Source organism: Muntiacus reevesi, chromosome 1 (genome assembly GCF_963930625.1).
Source record: "Muntiacus reevesi chromosome 1, mMunRee1.1, whole genome shotgun sequence".
In the NCBI taxonomy this organism is placed as follows: Eukaryota; Metazoa; Chordata; class Mammalia; order Artiodactyla; family Cervidae; genus Muntiacus; species Muntiacus reevesi.
This window is the reverse complement of record NC_089249.1, coordinates 284,517,263-284,539,981: the sequence shown is the minus strand read 5'-3', so window position 1 is coordinate 284,539,981 and position 22,719 is coordinate 284,517,263. Positions and strand designations below refer to the sequence as shown.

Sequence of the window (22,719 nt, the reverse complement as noted above, 5' to 3'; positions counted from 1 at the left end):
CCTGTTGACGAAAATTCAGTAGGAGTGCTACGGCTAATAACTGTTTCTTTTCATGTGTGAAACGAATCACCAGTCCAGGCTCAATGCATGAGACAGGGTGCTCGGGGCTGGTGCACTGGGATGACCCAGAGGGATGGGATGGGGAGGGAGGTGGGAGGGGGGTTCAGGATGGGAAACACATGTAAATCCACGGAGGATTCATGTCAATGTATGGCAAAACCAATACAATATTGTAAAGTAATTAGCCTCCAATTAAAATAAATAAATTTATATTTTAAAAAATAAAAATAAATGGACAAAACATAAAAACTGTTTATTTGTACCAATTACTTTAGTAGAATCGATTAACTCTTTGAAACAGTTAGGAAGCATTTTAAGAAAAAAACAGTTCATTCAAGTTCTGATTTTGTAGGCTTTTAAAATAGTTTCTTAGCAGACATTGACCATGTCCAGTTAGGCAATATTTTGGTCTTTAGGGTGAAAATAAACATTAAAAAATATTTATTTATTTGTTTATTTGGCTGAGTCTGGTCTTCGTTGTGGCCCTCGTGATCTTCCTTCTGTTGGGGCACACAGACTCTCCAATTGTGGCACACCTTTTTAATTGAAGGGTAATTGCTTTACAGAACTTTGTGGTTCTCTCTCATACATCAGCAAGAATCAGCCTTAGGTACACCCAAGTCCCCTCCCTCCCGGACCTCTCTCCCATCCCTCCCCACCCCACCCGTCAGCCTGTCACAGAGCACTTATTTAACTTATATGCAGAGTACATCGTGTGAAATGTGGGGCTGGATGAGGCACAAGCTGGAATCAAGAGTGCCGGGAGAAATATCAATAACCTCAGATATGCAGATGACACCACCCTTATGGCAGAAAGCACCCTTATGGCATGAGGCAGAAAGAGCCTCATGATGAAAGTGAAAGAGGAGAGTTAAAGAGCTGACTTAAAACTCAGCATTCACCAAACTAAGATCATGGCATCTGGTCCCATCACTTCATGGCAAATAGATGGGGCAACAATGGAGACAGTGACAGACTTCATTTTCTTGGACTCCAAAATCACTGCTGATGGTGACTGCAGACATGAAATTAAAAGACACTTGCTCCTTGGGAGAAAGGCTATGACCAAACTAGACAGCATATTAAAAAGCAGAGATATTACTTTGCTGACAGAGGTCTGTCTACTCAAAGCTATGGTTTTTCCAGTGGTCATGTATGGATTCTTACATCCATAGTTGGACTATAAAGAAAGTTGAGTACTGAAGAATTGATGCTTTTGAACTATGGTGTTGGAGAAGACTCTTGAGAGTCACTTCGACTGCAAGGAGATCCAATCAGTCAATAAGGAAATCAGTCTTGAATATTCATTGGAAGGACTGATGTTGAAGCTGAAACTCCAGTACTTTGGCCACCTGATGTGAAGAGATGACTCATTGAAAAAGACCCTGATGCTGGCAAAGACTGAAGGCGGGAGGAGAAGGGAACGATAGAGGGTGAGATGGTTGGATGGCATCACTGACTTGATGGAAATGAGTTTCAGCAAGCTCTGGGAGATGGTGAAGGACAGGGAAGCCTTGCATGCTGCAGTCCATGGAGTCACAGTAGGATATGACTGAGCGATTGAACAACATTGTACACAAGGAATCCATGTGAAAATAAACATATAAAGCTCAGATCAACTATATATTCTTATAAAAATGTGTCCGAGTAAATTGTTCCACTTGGTGTAACATGATGTAGAAAAAAGCATTTAAAGTTTATTTCCATGTTTATTCAAGTCAAAGAACTCTTTCTCAGACATACTTTAATATTTCACTTCCAGGAAGATTTGCAGCTTAATCAGAAAGGATGTGAAGTTAGCCACCTGCTCTGGCACTGTGTTGCTGCCTGGACTTGTGTTCAGAAGAACAGTCCCCAGTTAAATAAGGTGCTTGAACATCTCATCTCTCATAAAACACAGTTTCAAAAGAAATCCTGGTAAGTGGGATCCTATAAATCCAGAGTAACTCATGGAGAAACCTTTGTGTTTAAATGTTAAATAACCTTTGTACTTAAATGTTAATCACACCTTAGTTGACTATGAAAAAAATTTATAATCTCAGTTCCAAAGACAAGGGCAGTTTCTATATTTTGTATTAGTTCGTTTCATCAATAAATTGTTCTCACCTTTTTTGGCTAGATGAGCATACTCGTATTGCCTTTTGTCTTTATTGAAGGAAATTTGCTATTGATAACTCCATTCCCACATTTTTAAGCATCTTTTACTTTTCAAGTTATTTAACAACAGTGAAGTACAGATTATTATCCGTGGAGGAATGTACTATGATTCTGTTTGTTTCCTTATGCCTTATTTGTAAAGTGTAACAGAAATGACTGTTAAGTATTAATTTCCTCCTATACATATGGTCATTTGAAAAGGGGAAAAAAAGTTAAATTACTATGAAAGAGGGCATGAGTTCAACTGAGGAAAGAAGAATTTTAAAGGAATATTTCTGAGGAAATTGATCAGAGGATATCTCTTTCAGTAGGTGAGGATGATCAGAGAATTTGAATTATCTTTCCACTGCTAACAAGCAATAATATGTCACGCTATAGCAAGTTGCAAATTCATATATTTTTCTTAAAATTAATTACAGTTTTTAAGCCTCTGGCAAGCCCACTCTGCATCAACCAATTTGTACAAATTTTGTCCATTTCTTATGGACAAAACTATTTTCCCAGTTTCATTTGGATGTTTTTAGCAATTCTAGATCAAGTAAAGATTTCTGGAGAACAGCTTAGAGCTTGTCTAATTTCCTTGAAATAGCCTATTTTAGAGTCTTGGAAGACTCTAACTTGATATAAAAATAAATTATATTTCAATATAAAAGTAAGTATTGCATAACCTTGTCAAGTTTATTTTCAAAATATTATAATAATTACCAAATAATCATGTTTAGATAAGTGCAGTGGCTGATTAAGAATCTAATTTTGAAAGTCAAGAAATTATTTCTTTTACCAATTTTCATTTTCACTATATTATATCAATATTGATTAATTTAATTTTTCAGTGATTTCTCTGTGAAAGTTAAATTAGCTTAGCTGTGTCCAACTCTTTGTGACCACATGGACTAAAGAGTCCATGGAATTCTCCAGGCCAGAATACTGGAGTGGGCATCCTTTCCCTTCTCCAGGGGATCTTCCCAACCCAGGGACTGAACCCAGGTCTCCCACATTGCAGGCGGATTCTTTTCCAGCTGAGCCCCAAGGGAAGCCCGAGAATGCTGCAGTGGGTAGCCTATCCCTTCTCCGTCAGATCTTTCTGACCCTGGAATAGAACCAGGGTCTCCTGCATTGCAGTTGGGTTCTTTACTAACTGAGCTATCAGGGAAGCCCTCAGGGATTTCTCTTTAATATAATTTTATAATTTAGGGGCTTGGGGGATTATACACGATTACTCTTACTTTACAGATGAAGAAACCAAGGCCAAGTTCATAGGCTTCGTGGTGACTGGAACCAGATTTCAGGGCCCAGCATAGCATTCTTTTCGGTGTATCATCCTGCTTTCGCTCTGGCTGCCTTGGGAGACTGTTCTGAGGCATCATGTCACTGGATCCTGACTTTTCTTTTTCTGGGAGGACATTGTGGAAATCAAGTGTGGGAGGGAAGGGCAACCATCAGACAGTGCTGAATGAGCAGAAGAGGACATTGGAAAAAGTAGTGAGACACAGTGACTGCAATGGAAGGGAAAAGGTAGCTGTTTAAAAGAGCGCTGCCAAATGGTTTTGTGTTTTTCATATTTACTGTTTTTAAAAAATTAATTTACTTGTTAATTTTGTTTTTGGTTGCACTGGGCCGTCGTTGAGATGCGGGGTTTTCTCTAGTTGCAGGATGGGGACCACTCTCCAGCTGTGCTGGGGCTTCTCGCCGTGATGGCCACTGCCTCTCTTGTGGCCCCTGGGCTCCGGGCCACAGGCTTCAGTCAGTTCAGAGTCGTGTCCGACTCTTCGTGACCCCATGAACCATAGCACGCCAGGCCTCCCTGTCCATCACCAACTCCTGGAGTTCACCCAAACTCACGTCCATGGAGTCTGTGATGCCATCCAGCCATCTCATCCCCTGTTGTCCCCTTCTCCTGCCCTCAATCTTTCCCCAGCATCAGGGTCTTTTCAAATGAATCAGCTCTTTGCATCAGGTGGCCAAACTACTGGAGCTTCAACTTTAGCATCAGGGCTTCCAATGAATATTCAGGACTGATTTCCTTTAGGATGTACCAGTTGGAGCTCCTCGCAGTCCAAGGGACTCTCAAGAGTCTTCTCCAACACCATAGTTCAAAATCATCAGTTCTTTGGTGTTCAGCTTTCTTTATGGTCCAACCCTCACATCCATACACAACTACTGGAAAAACCATAGCTTTGACTAGATGGACCTTTGACAGCAGAGTTATGTTTCAGCTTTTTAATATGCTGTCTAGGTTCCAAGAAGCAAGTATCTTTTAATTTCATGGCTGCAGTCACCATCTGCAGTGATTTTGGAGCCCAGAAAAATGAGATCTCTCACTTTTTCCATTGTTTCTCCATCTATTTGCCATGAAGTCATGGGACCGGATGCCATGATGTTAGTTTTCTGAATGTTGAGTTTTAAGTCAGCTTTTTTCACTCTCCTCTTTCACTTTGATCAAGAGGCTCTTCAGTTCCTCTTCACTTTCTGCTATAAGGGCGGTGTCATCTGCGTATCTGAGGTTATTGATATTTCTCCCAGCAATCTTGATTCCAGCTTGTGCTTCATCCAGCCTGGCATTTCACATGATGTGCTCTGCATATAAGTTAAATAAGCACGGTGACAATATGCAGCCTTGACATACTCCTTTCCCAATTTGGAATCAGTCAGTTGTTCCATGTCCGGTTCTAACTATTGCTTCTTGACCTGCATACAGATTTCTTAGGAGGCAGGTCAGGTGGTCTGGTATTCCCATCTCTTGATGAATTTTCCACAGTTTGCTGTGATCCACACAGTCAAAGGCTTTGGCATAGTCAATAAAGCAGAAGAAATGTTTTTCTGGAACTCTTTTGCTTTTTTGATGATCCAGTGGATGTTGGCAATTTGATCTCTGGTCCCTCTGCCTTGCCTAAATCCAGCTTGAACAGCTGGAAGTTCTTGGTGCGCGTGTGGTTGGAGCCTGGCCTGGAGGATTCTGAGGCTCTAGCCGCTGTGGTGAGTGGGCCTACTGCTTGCGGCGAGTGGACTCAGTAGTGGTGGTACCCACGCTCAGTCGGTCCGTGGCCTGAGTTATCCTCCCAGACCAGGGACCTGACCTGTGCTCCCTCTCTGGGCAGGTGGGTTCTCATCTACTGCACAACAAGGACAGCCCTAGGTACTGTTTTTTTAAGAAAAAAATTAATCTCTCTTTTTAAATCATGTCTCTAGTAAACAAAAATAACCCATTGACATTAAACATCTTCGTCTTTTTAAGTTAGCAATTTGACTATTAGGCAAGTTTTCTGTTAATTATAATGATAACATTATACCACATATTGAAAAAAAAACTTTTCTTTTTAAAAGTATTTAAGTTATTTATGGGACCACCTATGTAGTTTTCAAGAAGTTATAATTCCAGAAAACCAAACAAACTGTGATCTAATCACCAAAATCAAGTCAGAAATGCTTTTGCATTTCTGGAGAAACTTTATTATTCATTTTGTGTACTCCGAAGTTTAGGTACATGTGAAAAATTTTAAAAATGGAGTAAACATCTTTAGGATTATGCAAGATACTGAGGCTTCAGACCCTGATAGTAAATTAAGAGTCTGTTAGGAACGGGACGACAGAGGATGAGAGGGTTGGATGACATCACTGACTCGATGGACAGGAGTTTGAGTAAACTCTGGGAGTTGGCGATGGACAGGGAGGCCTGGCGTGCTGCGGTCCATGGCTCGCAAAGAGTCGGACGTGACTGAGTTGAACTGAGGATTTGCTTGACCTTAGAACTGTGACACTTGGTAGAGGAAATCTTTGGTCAGGGCCTGAAATTCAAAGGCAAGTGACTATTAAAAGGAGTAACACAAGCGATTTCATTTTCTGTGCATGTCTGTACAGTATCACACAATAGAAAAATGATCAGAGGTTTAACATGCAGAGGGAGAGCATTTAACTGATGGATCAAAAGAAATTTCTTAATTAATAGAGGCAAAAGTGCTCGGGCCAATACGGGTGAGTGGTTCTCCTCTGCCGATTTCTGATGCTGTCCGTCAAGAGATAATTCATCACATACGTTCCCACCTGGCTTCTTATAACCCCTTTATAAAGATCATACCACACAAAAGGAAAGAAACAGAAATGAGTGGTTTCAGCAGAGGCTGGACGAGGGCAGTCCCAAGATGCGTGAAAAGGCCCCAGGAGAGCCTCGCAGCGTTAAAGCAGCCTCTGATCAGTGGCGGACAGGGAGAAACCGAGGAGAGGAAATGCACGCAGAACAGTCAGCGATAAAGCAGGGTGAAGACGTGGAGGAAACAGGACTGCGTGAGCCCCTCCCGTGTCCCACACCAGCCTTCTCGCTGGAATTTTGGCTGCCCTGTGCCGCAGATCAGCTGCTGTAAGGCAGCGTTCCCCGTAATGTGGTTAAGCTTCACGTGATGCTTCTTGCTCTGAACGCTCCGCCCTGCGGTCTGGCCTTTTACAAGCTGCACCACTTGCTCTGGGGAGATAGCTCGAGCCAGCCCCAAAGGCTTTCTCATCCAACACGAAGATAATGAATTGTGTTTGTAATTGAATTATTAGCCAATAAGGACTGCTGAGAAATGCAGCATGGCATTTCAAAAGAGCGATGTAACCTACAAAATGATATCTCCCAAAGCAAAGTAGCCGATCTAATCGCACCGCGAACGTATCCCGAAAATGCTTGACAATTTAAAATTACACCAACATGGCAAGTGTTTTCCAGACGCGGAGTATTCGTGTTTGTATCGAAATAAATTGAACGAAGAAAGCAGTGCCCAGCGAGGCCTTTCCTTCTGGCCTCGGGGCCGACCTCCTCCATGTCTGTCTCCCTGAACCCTGGTAATTATGATGCCATGTGACCGTCCAACCAAAGCCATCCAGACGCAAGTTTCCACCACTAATCCTCTTCATTCTTCCTGAGCTGCGATGTCAGGGTAGGTCCTCAGTCTTCTGATTCATTTCCTGGGTTTCTTATCGATCCTTTAATCCTCTGAGCTAAATATAAGCATTTATCTGTATCAAAGATAAATATACAATTTGTGCTTTGCTCCCTAATGGCACAGAGAGAGAAACATTCAGCTTCAAATTGTAAGGCCTGAATTTTAATCTCTGGCTACCTATCTAATGTTGATTGACTCACATAACCCCCATGAACAGCATCTGTTCATGTTAAACAGAGGCAATAACCATCACAAAGAATGGTAGGTAACGTGAAAACACTTTTTATACCAAGTTTCCCCATAATACTTCATTTCCTGCTAGTTGAGATCTGAATTTTTTCCCCGACGCCTACCTACTGAATTGCTGTCTCCATGCCTGACACGTGTCCTCTCCTCAAGTTAACTGAATTGGACACCCGGACCCCCTTTCAGGGCCGTTTCCCGTGCTCTGCCCCGCCGCTGTCAGACCAGGCTTCAGGCCCTTGCTGTCATGACTCTGCTCGCTTATTAACTGGTCTCTTCGCCTGTGTTTCCTCTTCAGTAATCTATCATGCTCTGCTGCTAGGGTTACAGCATAAATATGATTATACCATTCTCCAGCCTCAAATCATTTAATAAGGACTGTTTTTACATGGCACAGGGCTTGCAGCTCCAAACAGGGTCTCTTAATTTGCAATGATTAATAAAAAAAGGAAACGAAAGAAAACAAGAGCAAGCGCAAAGACTGAAACAACGATCTTGCTACTGGGATTAATTACCCCCGCCGGCCACACAGGCAGACCACGTGTCTACTGACTGGATGGAAGCAGGCAATTAGGGAGCACCTAGGTGCTCAGATGAAAGGCCGTCGTGGTCTGTCGACATCCCGTCCCTTCATTCCCCCTGACTGCCTTCCCCGGCGTGCCAGGACTGAAGCTCTGTGCCCAGAAGAAAGAACCCTTTTAGCAGACAGGCTAAAGACCAGATCTTTCTGTAGCTCATCTCTTCTGAGTATCTTGTTCTTTAAACAAGTTTTCCTAAGTGGTCAAAATCAGGAGAGAAATTCTTAACTGCTCTCTTTTCCCTGTGTGGTGAAGATGAGACTGGTTTGTTTATGCTAATGTTCACCGTCTTAATCCATAAATGTGGTCTTTAGTGTCCAACGACGTTATGGTTAAATCATTACTTAAAATGTTTGTTTTTCTCAAAGAACGGTGCATGTATTTAATTTTTAGATCCTATTTACAAAATAATGTTGACTTACTAAAACGTGTCCTTCCCACTCACTGTCAGTCATTTAGCACTAGGATCGTCCGTTCTTAAGCTGTTAAATGCTATTCTTTTCTTGGCTGGCTTGAGTAAAGTTCTAAGTGTGGATATAGGTGACCTAGTTCATTAGGAGAGCCCCTGATTACATGCAGCCCTTGGCTGAGTATAACGTTTGCCACTGTTTTTCCCCATAGGAAGTGTAAGTACATTTTGTGTGGCAATAGATTGCTATGCTCGTAGTTTTTGTTTTTTAATTCCCCTCTTGAAATGTCTACATGTTGCCGTGTTGTTTCCTGCCTTATCGTTGCTATGAGAAGGTCAACGCCAGTCTGCCCCCCTTTGTTCTGTCTGTTTTATTTTCAATCCAGAACCTTTTAGGAATATCTCTGTGGTTTGCAGCAAGGAGGTGGACGCCTCCTCTGATGTCTCGCTGAGCACCTTAGGAAGCCGCTGGGGCGCGTTCTCTGCTTTCCTTGGAGAGACGCCCCCGCTGTGTGAGGCTGTGGCTGCTGGTCTGCATTTCAGGAGGGTTTCCACTGATTACTCATCTTCACATGTGTTCCTAACGCCTGCCTCTCTCTGCCTAGGGTTTTTCTTTCACACATATATGCCTGCCGTTACATTTTAAATCAATTTTGGGGCCTCTTGGCACTGGAGACATTTTCCTTCATTTGGGTCACATTTTCTTTATAGCTTTAAAATCCTTAAAGTTTCTCTTTTTTGTGTGATACTACAGATTTTTGTTTCTTTATGTCTGGTCGTTTCAAAAGGAATTCAATATTAATGGATCTCAATTTGCCAGGGGTTGTCTTCCTCTAAATTATTGAATAATTTTTCAAGTTTGCTCCCTTTTAAGTGCCTTTTTTTTTTTTTTTTTTGGTGCTTAACAGCCTTCATTACGAATTTGAATTATATTTTTATAAATTTAATTTTTGGCACTCTCTCTCTTTTTTAAACTATTTTGCCTTTCACCGCAGCATCAAGGCTTTTCATTGTTGTGTGTTCTTAAGCTTTATTAAACATGCCTGAAGAGTCTTGTAAAAGCATCTTCTGGCTTCTGTAAGAAATCTTTTTCAGAAGCATGATCATCCTTAGTATTCAGACTGATCTTCTCTTTCGCTCTTGCTGAAATGCTTTGTTTTGTTTTGTTTCTTCCATTGGTCTCAGGTAGGGCCTCCTCTTCCATTTTCTGTTTTACTTTTCTCAGAACTAGGACAAAATCATACACATTTGGTATTTTTAAAACGAGAGGTTTGTGTTCACAATACATGTTACAGAGGTTAAAGGCAAACGTTGCCAGGGACCCCCTTGCATTCTCCTACTCCCTCTGTTCAGCCTTTGAGGAGGAAGCACGCTCCGTCCCCCGGTCCTACACACGTTTGCCCCGGGCACTGTTTTCTATCCTTTTTTCTTCTGAAGGTTGCTATCTCTGCATAAATATGGAGAGATGAGCATAAAGAAGCATAGAAATATCGACTCCTTTAAAATTCAGTATCTCCAAGTATAGGATTGGCCGCACTTTTCCTATTTCCATGAAAAACATGATCGACAGTAGAGATAATGATTTTCCTTAATTTTTTTTCCTTTAACTCACTTTTGGGAATCAGGACTGCCGAGTTTCATGCAGTGGTGTGTGGCTCCACCTCCTTTGCTGTCCTTACTCCAGTTCCATCAGTGTTATGGTTTTTGTATCTTGCAGGAAGCTCCCTGTAAGATAGTGACATCTTTCTCATTCTCCATCTTCAAAGGTGTGGGTTGTTGGCGTCGTCAGTGCTTTTTGAAATGTCTATTGAAAGTTTCAAGTAACTCTTTGTAAGGACTGCAACAGGGAGACAATTTAATTCTCTCCTTTAAAATAATAATTTGGTCATAGGAGAATAAGGAGAACCTAGGCAAAAATTCGAATGCTGATGTTTCTAACCTTTCTATAAGCTGGTATTCAGATGGGTATCTTTTTATGAAGTCTCTGGTTTTTATATGTTAGTTGGTTTATATTAGTCTAGAAGGAGACCTGGACTGGAGTCAGACTTGCTGAAGTCCAGCCCCAGTCTGGTCACGTTTAACTCCGTGTAGTGATTCACGTGAATTTTAAAAGCTAGCACAACATTGTAAATCAACTACATTCCAATAAAAAATTTAAAAAGCTGAAGAAGAAAAGCTAGAAAGTAAATTGAATCAAGTGACTATGCTATTTTAGACAAACCAGTAAGCTTCTGCCTCCATTTCTTTATTTACGTGTTTAGATGGACATTTATAATATTCATAGACTACTTTACACATGTTTAATTTCATGGCATGTGGAGGTAAGTCAGTGTACTGGTTATTGAGACTTGGTGTACTGCAATGAGTTCACAAAAAGCTAGTGCTGTATTTAAATGTCTAACCTAAATCAATTTAGAAATTTTTTATGTGCATCAATTTTCAGTTTTGATTTTTTAACAAACTTCAACTTATAAGTTTTGCTGCTTTTATTCTATTTTTGTCAAAGGCATTTTCCCATATTGAAAATTTTGTGATCAACAACATTGATTGAAAATAGTGTGTTTCTGGTAAAGCTTTTTTTTTTTTTTTTAACCATAGGTGGCTGACACTGATGAATCTTTTTTCAATTTGTATTTTAATGAAACTGCCCAAGGTTAGTTACAGTTTTCCAGACTTAAAAGGGAACAGGAGAAACAAAACATTTGACTCTGAGGTGTATTCAGGGGTAAAGTTTTGTGAAGTCTGAGGCTATCCCCTCCTTACTTGACCTTATTTGAAGCAGGGGCCATGAGTACTCCGGGGAAGGACTCAGTCTTTGTTCATCTTGGAGAACATCTAGACCTTTTCCTTCACTCATCATAGATTAAAAAAATGTTACTGAACTCATACCTATTGACTTTGAAATAACAGTATTGCAGTAATTCAGTTCAGCTCAGGCTTTTGAATCCAGATATTTTATATAGAGTGTTTCCTTTAAATTTCATAATAGTCTCTGAAAAGTAGGTTTTGCTGCATTTACTTTATAGATGAGTAGATTAAGGTTTAGCTGAGATATGACTATTGCCCTATGCCATATATCTAGTTAGTGATAGAGCTAAGATTACATCTCTAATTTTTCTACTCTAAATTTCATGCTAATAAATATTGTTTAAATGTGCCAGTTAGGCTTTAGTCCTGCGTTTAACAGTAACCTGACTACAGTTGCATTACCAAATGGGGCTTTATTTATTACACATAACAAGTAAAGCACCGCCGAGACAAATGCTTCAAGGAATCCCCAGGATTGAATCCCCAGGAGCCACGCCTCTCCTGGCTTCCTTCTATTCCATCCTTAGTGAATGACTTTTATCCTCATTGCTGCAAGACGGCTGCTCTGCCTTCTGGTGTCAGGTGTGAACGCCCAGGAAAAGGATGAGCCAGGGAGGAAAGAGCACCTGTTATCTGAATTTAAAATCAGTATTAGACTTTATGGAAGACCTTCATAATATGCTTCCTCTTATATCTCACTGACCAAAGCTATACTTAACGCCATTCCAAAGGAGTCTGGGGAGTCACTTGTTAAAAATTAGATGTATTTGGTATAATTCATATATAACAAAATTAAAACAATTTGTGTATACTGATCTATGACTTTTGACAGATGGATACACCTGTGTAATCGCTACCCCAGTTAAGATGTAAAAGGTTTCCATCTTGTGGAAGCAATATTCATTGATCACTTTGCCATTTTGAACAAAACTGACATTTACTTCTGAAAGGAAGAAGGAGACAAATGAAACTAGGTGTGCAATAGGCAGCATTGTAATACTAAGGTTAAATATTAATGTATTTAAATAATGGCTTAGAAAAGCAAAATTGAAAAAAATAGGAAAAACACAAAGGTGGGAGAAGACTTAAATTATCAGTTAACCTAGCTTAAAACATGAACTGGGACAGGTTTCCCAGATCTCTTTGACTCAATTTTTAAAATATTTTTAAAGTATTTTAAAAAGTTCTTCAATGTGTCAAAAATTGTGGTTCGGATTAAGGAGGTAAATTGTGAAAAACTTCGACATCTGTAAAGCATCATTGAAATGCAAAGACTTATCTTTTTTCCATAGTTAGAAGCGTTTCCTTTTGAAAATCATGATGGACTTGACTTGCTGACCTAAAGTATCACAGTTGTGAAATTCAAATATAATTTTAAAATATATTGACTTTTAAAACTGACTTATTGTTGTTGTTCAATTTCTAAGTTGTGTCTGACTCTTTGCAACCCCAGGAGCTTGCAGAACTCCAGGCTTCCCCGTCCTTCACTATTTCCCAGAGCTTGCTCAAACTCATGTCCATTGAGTCGGTGATGCCACCCAACCGTCTCATCCTCTGTTGTCCCCTTCTCCTACTGCCTTCAGCCTTTCCCAGCATCAAGGTCTTTTCCAGTGAGCCAGCTTTTCACATCAGGTGGCCAAACCATTGGAGTTTCAGCTTTAACATCAGTCTTTCCAATGAATATTCAGGGTTAATTTCCTTTAGGATGGACTGGTTGGATCTCCTTGCTGTCCAAGGGACTCTCAAGATTCTTCTCCAACACCACAGTTCAAAAGCATCAGTTTTTATGCCCTCAACCTTCTTTACAGTCTAGTTTTCACATCTGTATACGACAACTGGAAAAACCGTAGCTTTAACTCTATGAATCCTTGTCAGCAAAGTGATGTCTTTGCTTTTTAATACACCGTCTTGATTTGTTATAACTTTTCTTCCAGGAGCAAGTATCTTTTAATTTCATGGCCGCAGTCACCATCTGCAGTGATTTTCGGGCCCAAGAAAATAAAGTCTGTCACTCTTTCCCCCTCTATATGCCATTAAGTGATGGGACTGGATGCCATGGTCTTAATTTTTTGAATGGTGAGTTTTAAGCCAGCTTTTTCACTCTCCTCTTTCACCCTCATCAAGGGGCCCTTTATGTCCTCTTTGCTTTCTGCCATTAGAGTGGTGTCATCTGCATACCTGAGGTTATTGATAGTTCTCCCAGAAATCTTGATTCCAGCTTGTGAGTTATCCAGCCCAGCACTTCGCATGACGTACTGTCCATAGAAGTTAAACAAGCAAGGTGACAACATACAGCCTTAACGTACTCCTTTCTCAATCTTGAACCAGACCATTGTTCCATGTCCAGTTCTAACTGTTGCTTCTTGTCCTGCATACACATTTCTCAGAAGACGGGGGAGGTGGTCTGGTATTCCCATCACTTTAAGCATTTTCCATAGTTTTTTGTGATCCACACAGTCAGACTCTTTCAGTTCAGTTCAGTTCAGTCACTCAGTAGTATCTGACTCTTTGTGAGTCCAAGGACCGCAGCACGCCAGGCCTCCCTGTCCATCACCAACACCCGGAGTTTACTCAAACTCATGTCCGTCGAGTCGGTGATGCCATCCAGCCATCTCATCCTCTGTTGTCCCCTTCTCCTCCTGCCCCCAATCCCTCCCAGCATCAGGGTCTTTTCCAATGAGTCAACTCTTTGTATGAGGTGACCACAGTATTGGAGTTTCAGCTTCAGCATCAGTCCTTCCAATGAACTCTTTAGTGTATTCAATAAAGCAGAAGTAGTTTGTTTTTTTTTTTTTAATTCCCTTACCATTTCTATGATCTCATGAATGTTGACAACTTGATCTTTGGTTCCTCCGCCTTTTCTAAATCCAGCTTGTACATCTGGAAGTTCTTTGTTCTTATACTGTTGAATCCTGGCTTGAAGGATGTTGAGCGTTACCCTGCTAGCATGTGAGATGAGTGCAAGTTTTTGATAGTTTGAGCATTCTTTGGGATTGCCTTTCTTTGGGATTGGAATGAAAACTGACCTTTTCCAGCCCTGTGGCCACTGCTGAGTTTTCCTAATTTGCTGACATATTGAGTGCAGCACTTTCACAGCATCATCTTTTAGGATCTGAAATAGCTCAACTGGAATTCCATCACCTCCACTAACTTTGTTCGTAGTGATGTTTTCTAAGGCCCACTTGACTTCAAACTCCAGGATGTTTGGCTCTAATTGAGTGACCACATTCATTGTAGTTATCCAGGTCATTAAGACATTTTTTTGTATAGTTCTTCTGTGTATTCTCTGGAGAAGGAAATGGCAAACCACTCCAGTATCCTTGCCTGGAAAATCCCATGGACAGAGGAGCCTGGTGGGCTAAGGTCCATGTGGTCACAAAGAGTTGGGCATGACTGAGGGATTAACACTTTAACACTTTTCTGTGTATTCTTGCCACCTCTTCTTAATCTCCTTAGCTTCTGTTAGGTCTTTGCCATTTTTGTCCTTTATTGTGTTCATCTTTGCGTAAAATGTTCCCTTGATATCTACAGTTTTCCTAAAGAGATCTCTAGTCTTTCCCATTCTATTGTTTCCATCTATTTCCTTGCGCTGTTTACGTAAGACTGTATGTCTCCTTGCTGTTCTTTGAAACTCAGCATTCAGTTGGGTGTATCATTCACTTTTGCTTCTCTTCTTTTCTCAGCTATTTGTAAGGCCTCCTCAGACAACCACGTTGCCTTCTTTCGTGTCTTTCTCTTTGGGGTGGTTTTGGTCACCATCTCCTATGCAGTGTTACCAACCTCCATTCATAGTTCTTCAGACACTGTCTACCAGATCTAATCCCTTGAATCTATTTGTCACCTCTGCAGTGTAAGAAAAAGGGATTTGATTTAGGTCACACCACTACGTCTAGTGGTTTTCCCTATTTTCTTCAACTTAAGCCTGCATTTTGCAATAAGGAGGTTATGATCTGAGCTGCAATCAGCTCCTCGTCTGGTTTTTGCTGACTGTGTAGAGCTTCTCCATCTTTGGCTGCAAATAATATAATCAATCTGATTTCGGTATTGACCATCTCGTGATGTCCATGTGTAGAGTCCACTCTTGTGTTGTTGGAAGAGGGTGCTTGCTATATTCTCTTGGCAAAACTCTGTTAGCCTTTGCCCTGTTTCATTTTGTACTCCAAGGCCAAATTTGCCTGTTACTGCAGGTATTTACTGACTTCCTACTTTACATTCAATCCCCTGTGATAAAAAGGACCTTTTTATAGTGTTGGTTCTAGAAGGTCTTCATAAAACCAGTCAATCTCAGCTTCTTTGGTGATAGTGGTTGGGGCGCAGACTGGGTCACTGCAGGGGCTTCCCTGGTGGCCCAAATGGTAAAGAATATGCCTGCAACGCAGGAGACCTGGGCTCAGTCCCTGGGTCAGAAAGATCCCCTGGAGAAGGACAAACTGAGATCATTCTATTGTTTTTGAGACTGCTCTGAAGTACTGCATTTTGGACTCTCTTGTTGACTATGTGGACTGATTTAACTGATTAATGGCCTATGAATCAAGGCAGTATGTAGCTCTAGGCAGAGATAATTTTGCATTTACATTATTATCAGCTCTTTGAAATTTGAATAACAATAACATTAAATGTATAATTTCCTGAAACTGTTAGATTATATGTACACTTATGGTTAATAATATGCCAGCAAATTTGGAAAACTCAGCAGTGGCCATAGGACTAGAAAAGATCAGTTTTCATTCCAATCTCAAAGAAAGGCAATGCCAAAGAATGCTCAAACTACCACACAATTGCACTCATCTCACATGCTAAGAAAGTAATGCTTAAAATTCTCCAAGCCAGGCTTCAGCAATACGTGAACCATGAATTTCCAGATGTTCAAGCTGGTTTTAGAAAAGGCAGAGGAACCAGAGATAAAATTGCAAACATCTGATGGATCATTGAAAAAGCAAGAGAGTTCTAGACAAACATTTATTTCTGCTTTATTGACTATGTCAAAGCCTTTGACTGTGTGGACCACAATAAACTGTGGAAAATTCTGAAAGAGATGGGAATACGAGACCACCTGACCTGCCTCTTGAGAAACCTGTATGCAGGTCAGGAAGGAACAGTTAGAAGTGGACATGGAACAACAGACTGCTTCCAGAGAGGAAAAGGAGTACATCAAGGCTGTATATTGTCACCCTGCCTATTAACTTATATGCAGAGTACATCATGAGAAACTCTGGGCTGGATGAAGCACAAGCTGGAATCAAGATTGCGGGAGAAATATCAATAACCTCAGATATGCAGACGACACCACCCTTATGGCAGAAAGTGAAGCAGGACTAAAGAGCCTCTTGGTGAAAGTGAAAGAGAGTGCAAAATTTGACTTACAGCTCAGCATTCAGAAAACTAAGATCATGGCATCTGGTCCCATCACTTCATGGCAAGTAGATGGGGAAACAGGGGAAACAGTGGCTGACTTTATTTTTCTGGGCTCCAAAATCACTGCAGATGGTGACTGCAGCCATGAAATTAAAAGATGCTTACTCCCTGGAAGGAAAGTTATGACCATCCTAGACAGCATATTAAAAAGCAGAGACATTACTTTATCAACAAAGGTCCATCTAGTCAAGGCTATGGTTTTTCCATGTATGGATGTGAGAGTTAGACTATAAAGAAAGCTGAGCACTGAAGAATTGATGCTTTTGAACTGTGGTGTTGGAGAAGACTCTTGAGAGTCCCTTGGACTGAGAGGAGATCCAACCAGTCCATCCTAAAGGAGATCAGTCCTGGTTGTTCATTGGAAGAACTGATACTGAAGCTGAAACCCCAGTATTTGGCCACCTGATGCGAAGAGCTGACTCATTGGAAAAGAGCCTGATGCTGGGAAAGATTGAGGGCAGGAGGAGAAGGGGATGACAGAGGATGAGATGGTTGGACAGCATCACCAACTTGATGGACATGGGTTTGGGTGGACCCTAGGTGTTGGTGATGGACAGGGAGGCCTGGCATGCTGTGGTTCATGAGGTCGCAAAGAGTCAGACACGACTGAGTGACTGAACTGAACTGAACAGTTAGTGAATTCTTATATGATTTCCCAGTTATATGTATATGTATGTGTGTGTGTGTGCACGCACATGCGTGCTTAGTTACTCAGTCATGTCCAACTCTGTGATAACATGAACCATAGACCACCAGGCTCCTTTGTCCATGGAATTCTCCAGGCAAAAATACCAGAGTGGGTGCTTCAGGGGATCTTCCCAACCCAGGGATAAAATCCAGGTCTCCTGCATTGTAGGTGGATTCTTTACCATCTGAGTCACCAGGGAAGCCCTCCTAGTTGTATAATTATTTCAAATCTTGGCAGTCTTCCATTTAATGTGAAATACAAATTTATTTGGATAAATTGCACTTTTTATAAAAATACTGAGCTTTCAGAGTATTTCGAAAGACCATTTTTTAACTCTCTCTTTTGAGAAGAAAACTCTCTTTTGAAATTCACCTGTTGGAATCAGTTGCAAAAGGTTAAAAATCAAAACTTATTGTGAGATCTTGGGGACACTCTGAGACCAGTGCCTTAGATTGCTCGCAAGGCAGGATCTATAAAGAGAAGTGATCCTTTGTAATATTTTTTGCTCTCTGTTTTGTCAGCGCACTATTGTGAACTCAGCATCTGTCCCAAGGTGGCCCTTTTCTGTAAGCATTTGACAATGACAAACAGCACTAGTCTTTATTGAAAATAAATGTATCTAGTCGGCCACAGTAGTCATTTCTTCTGGCCTATTACCTGTTTCATTAAAAGATTATTGTTTAGTATTATTTTAATCTGAAGTCTTTATTGTTTTCTTCATGAAATTTCCAGGTTGGATTTAGCCTTGGCTTTGTTGGTCCTTGGGGAGGCTGCCAGATTAAACATAGATTGTTTGAAAGCTTTCATGGACCTAATGAGAGATTTTCTGTTAAGCATTACGCCTGTTCAAAATCGGGTAAGAGTATATTGTTAATGAAGGTGCACAAAAAGGCCTACATTGAAACAAATTTTACTTCTGACCCTGTTTTAATTGTACATTATATTAGGACTTATAATGACCATGAAAGAAAGTGAAAGTGTTAGTCGCTCAGCCCTGTTTGACCCTTTGGGACCCAAAGACTGTGGCCCGCCAGGCTCCTCTGTCCATGGGATTCTCCAGGCAAGAACACTGGAGTGGGTAGCCACTCCTTTCTCCAGGGGTCTCTCCAGCCCGGGATCAGACCCAGGTCTCCTGCGCTGCAGGCAGATTTTTACTGTCTGAGCACCAGGGAAGCCCCTGTAATGAGCCTGACTTTGTAATAATAATTTTAGTTAAAGGTGGAAGTAAAGCATGTTTACTATACATCCCGGCATAAATAGATAGAGATACAGAGATAGTATATTATACTCACATACATGCATGAACACAAAAGGAATTTTAAATTTTATTAGCAAACATGGCATCAGATAGTCATGGTTTAGTTTCCTATTTAAAAAAATTTTGTCATTGCATATTATTAAGATTTATTAACACATTTTAGTGAGGATGAGGTAACTGTTTCTCTGTTGTTGAACTTTGAGCTTATTTCTAATTCAGTTAATTGCATTATTCACAGTTTAGTTCAATTCAGTCACTTAATTGTGTCCAACTCTTTGTGACCCCATGGACTGCAGCATGCCAGACTTTCCTGTCCATCACCAACACCAATTCACAGTTAATTACAAATAATATTGAACTGATACTCTCATACAAAAAAATCTTTACCTGCATTCATGAATATTTCTTTAGAATAGATTTATTACCAAATGATAGACTATATACTTTATTTTAATACTCTTAAAACAGCTGTTCAAACTCCTCTCCAGAATATATAACTTTCTTACTTTCCTATGAAAAAATATATAAAAGTGTACATACAAATTGAGCTGTATACAAAACAGATTCTTTTACAATATGAAATGGAGAATAGTATCTCATTGGATTAATTGACAATCCATTGATTACTAAGGAAATTGAAATGTTGTACTTTATATACTTTTTAGTAATTTTTAATTTTTTGAACCTTGTCTCATGCAATCTACCCATGGAAAACATGCTTTTAATGAGTGCATTTTAGAAATATTAGTTGATTATGGTCTTTTAGCAACTCTATACAAACTGAAGATATTTCTTATAAGTATGGTATGTCGTTCTCATTATGACAGAACACACTTTGATTCTCTAATAGCTATTTTCTTATTTTAGGATAAAAGCTGCGAGGTAGATGACTTTTCCTGGGCCCAGAATGTAGTCTCCATATACATAAAAATTCTTGCAGAAATCTGCTTATATGCAACCAAATCTGTTTTGAGAAAGACTGCTTTAATTGGTTTCTGTGACTGTAAAAGCTCACAGAAATATATTTTACTTGTGGACAAATCACAAGAAGAGCCAGAATTGAGGGAAACAAGTATTTCGGGTCTCTTGGAATACTTCTCTTCAGAAACATCAGATTGTTGTAAGTAAATTGTTTTCCAACTTGAGAAATATTTTCAAGATATCTCTCTATATATAATAATAAGCTTTTTATGTACAAAATGTTAACATTTTGAAGTGCGAAGGTAATTTCAAATTGACTAGAACTGTCTACAAATTTAGGAAGTCTATTTTATAAGGTGGAAAATTTTGATCAGTAATTTTAAAACAGCTGAAATGTACCCTAGAGTTTGTTGATTTATGATTCAAGTTACATTCCTTGGAAACAGGAGATGACCTTAGGAAAACTTATAAAATGTGAGTAAAGTTTGTTTTACTCTTGTTCCATTAGGCCATCTCATCCATCTTCTCCATTTTCATTTACGGTTTCTCTTGTTCTTCCCAGACCCCAGAGCGTTTCTCTTTAATCGCTCAGATATTATAGTACATTCTTCACATCTCGCATTTTATGCTCAAAATGTGCCTGACTTGTGTCTCAATACTAAAGTTTATTTTTCTACTGTTGCCTATGCATATTATTAGAATAAGATACTTCTGTTTTTAAAAGGGCACACAGGGGCAATATAATTCAAAAGTGCCCTTTCAGGTTAGGTAGAACTCTTCTTTATGGATATCATGCAGTCTGTAATCTATATGTTGCTATAGTCTCTTAGGTATATGTCTCTCGCTTCCACTAAGTTTTAAGATAATTGAGATTGGAGATTCATGTCTGAAATATATTTGTATTAACCCGGTGTTCACCATGGTGTTTAGAACATAGTAGGTGGGCAATAATGATAGTGAGTTTATTGTGTAATTAAATAAATCACTGAATTTCAAAGATAATTGCAAGATAAGGAGGCAAATTCATTGATTTTGAACATGTGTGAATATAACTTTCAACAGTCAGACCTTAGTCACAGATAGTTTCTTTCTCAAGAACTTGCTTGCTATTTTAAAAGTACTTTCAATATAGTTCTGGTTTAAACAGTAGATTGAAACTTACTTTGAAGTGTAATTTACTTGACTTTTGCCCACTTTTTAAGAGGATGATGCTAATTTTCTACTAGTGCCAATTTAAAATAGACCTTTAGTTAACAGATAAATTATACTTCTCCCTTGTTTTTAGTATTGATCAAGTGAACAGGTATTCACTTCTCTCGCGGTTCACATTTTTTTTTTTTTTTAATATATTTAGAATGGTCAGAAGTCTTCCTATATAGCAGCAGCTCAACAAATACTTTTTAACTTGCCCCTGCACAGATTCATGTGAAACTTTGGGGCCTTCAGTTTTTTCCCAGCTGTGTAGAATTAGTTCTTTCTGCTCTTTTCCTGCTCTGTTCAGTGATGGGTACAGAAGATCCTGTGTGTGTAGGATCTGTATTCCTGGAAGCTTCTTGGCCTCCTTCTGACCATGAGCCCTGAGCTCTGGTAAAACCTCACAGCAGTAGGATTGCATGTTTCTCTGGATCCTACAATTTTTCTTCTTTTTAGCAATCTGATTTTTTTTCCAGCAGATTGATGATTTCAGTGCATTTATTTGTTCATTGTTGATCTTTCTTTGATGCTTCTTATCGTCTCCTGATGACTTTGATAGCATAGGAATAGAACATGGGTGACTTCTTGGAAGAGATTTTTGCTTTTCCATTTATTATTTACAGCTTCATATTCCTCATCCCCCTGAGCAATACACCCCAAATCTTCCTAGTTCGAATATCGGCCATGCCCCCTATAATTGTTTCTCTACCGAGAGCAGACCTATTGAGAACTTTTTTTGGCAGTTATTTGTGCTTTTTCTCTTCTGAGCAGTGCCTATAGAGAACGATCTGTGAGCTTGGACTTGCTGAGGTCCAGTCATCCTTGGTCATTGTTTTCTCTTCTTTATAAATCTGAATAAGCACACTTGTTTCTGGTTGGTATGAACTCAAACCAGTGGAAAAGTATGATATCCAAGAAACAGCAGATTCTGATGTGTGTCCCTAGGTGACATCGCTGCCTAGATACTTGTCCTGAAACTGATAGTCTCATGAAGGTATATACTTTAATTGTGTCCTGAATAACTCCTGTAGGAATTTGTAAATTTCACTGTTGGATATAATGTACAATGTGGTTCTATCCATCTATAGTGTTATGGATCAAGGAGCCTTCTCTACAGATCACATGGTGTCAGCATTTTATTCTTAAATGGCAATAAAATAGAGAGATAGAAGGCAGTTTCTAACAGACTGTGGTCTGAAGGTAGTACCCTGAGGCTGTGGTTGACTCTTTTGCTTTCGTTGATGTTTTTCTTATGCTTATACTTGAATTTAGCATTGAAATCATTAAACAGCATTTTATCAATATTTTCTCAACCCAAGTGGGAAAATAGATGGTTCGAGCTGTGGAATACCTTTAAAGATTCTATCTGCAGTAAAGAGGAGAGACATACCAAAGTTGCTTCCTCTGCAGTCAAAAGTCAATACATTTTCTTAGGCCTCAAAGTTGTACAAGCCATAAATAATACTAGTGGTGTTTGCCTTATTAACAATTCTGAGTACTTTGAAATCATGAATACTTAAAGCATCTTTGTGGTTTATTGTGGGGAGTGTTTAAATAAGTTGATGATGATTGTTTTGCTAAAGATGTCTCAAGAGTGTCAGAAAATTCTGCAATTTTTTCCATCTCTATCAGAATCAGAGAATGCACTTCTACTGGACATAAGGTTTAGGTCTCTTCCTTGTGCTTATACTGAATATCTGGTCTTCCTGCATCAGTCAGCACGGTGAAAAGTCATTGCTTTACATGACTGTTCACATGCATGGTCAAATATATCACCAAAGGAGAAGGCTTACTATTTTTGTTGATGTGTTTCATTATGACTTGATTCTTTGCAGTGTTGCTGATTGATTTTCCCACAGAGGGAAAATGATTCTGTCTGGTTTGTCCTGTGTGCGTGATCGTTGATAATGATCACCACTTTATCAGACCACTGGAAATAGGTGCCTCCGAAAGTAATGTCATCTGTGCAGACCTTGTAAACATGATTACTGGAGAGGATAAGACTGTCTTTTTGGAAAGTGACACAGAGAGCAAGGAGCGCTTCTTTATTTAATTGAAAATAACTTTTT

At 39.7% G+C, this 22,719-nt stretch overlaps 1 protein-coding gene across 1 annotated transcript in view; it reads left to right on the top strand.

The window, feature by feature from the left end:
• The window catches only part of TMEM232 (transmembrane protein 232), a 206,909-nt gene that overhangs the window by 25,478 nt on the left and 158,712 nt on the right, over nucleotides 1-22,719 (top strand). Inside the window, exons 7-9 of the mRNA XM_065920544.1 lie at nucleotides 1,844-1,977; nucleotides 18,010-18,133; nucleotides 19,403-19,655. Coding sequence (XP_065776616.1) covers nucleotides 1,844-1,977; nucleotides 18,010-18,133; nucleotides 19,403-19,655 — 511 coding nt within the window. The remainder of the gene's footprint in view (nucleotides 1-1,843; nucleotides 1,978-18,009; nucleotides 18,134-19,402; nucleotides 19,656-22,719) is intronic.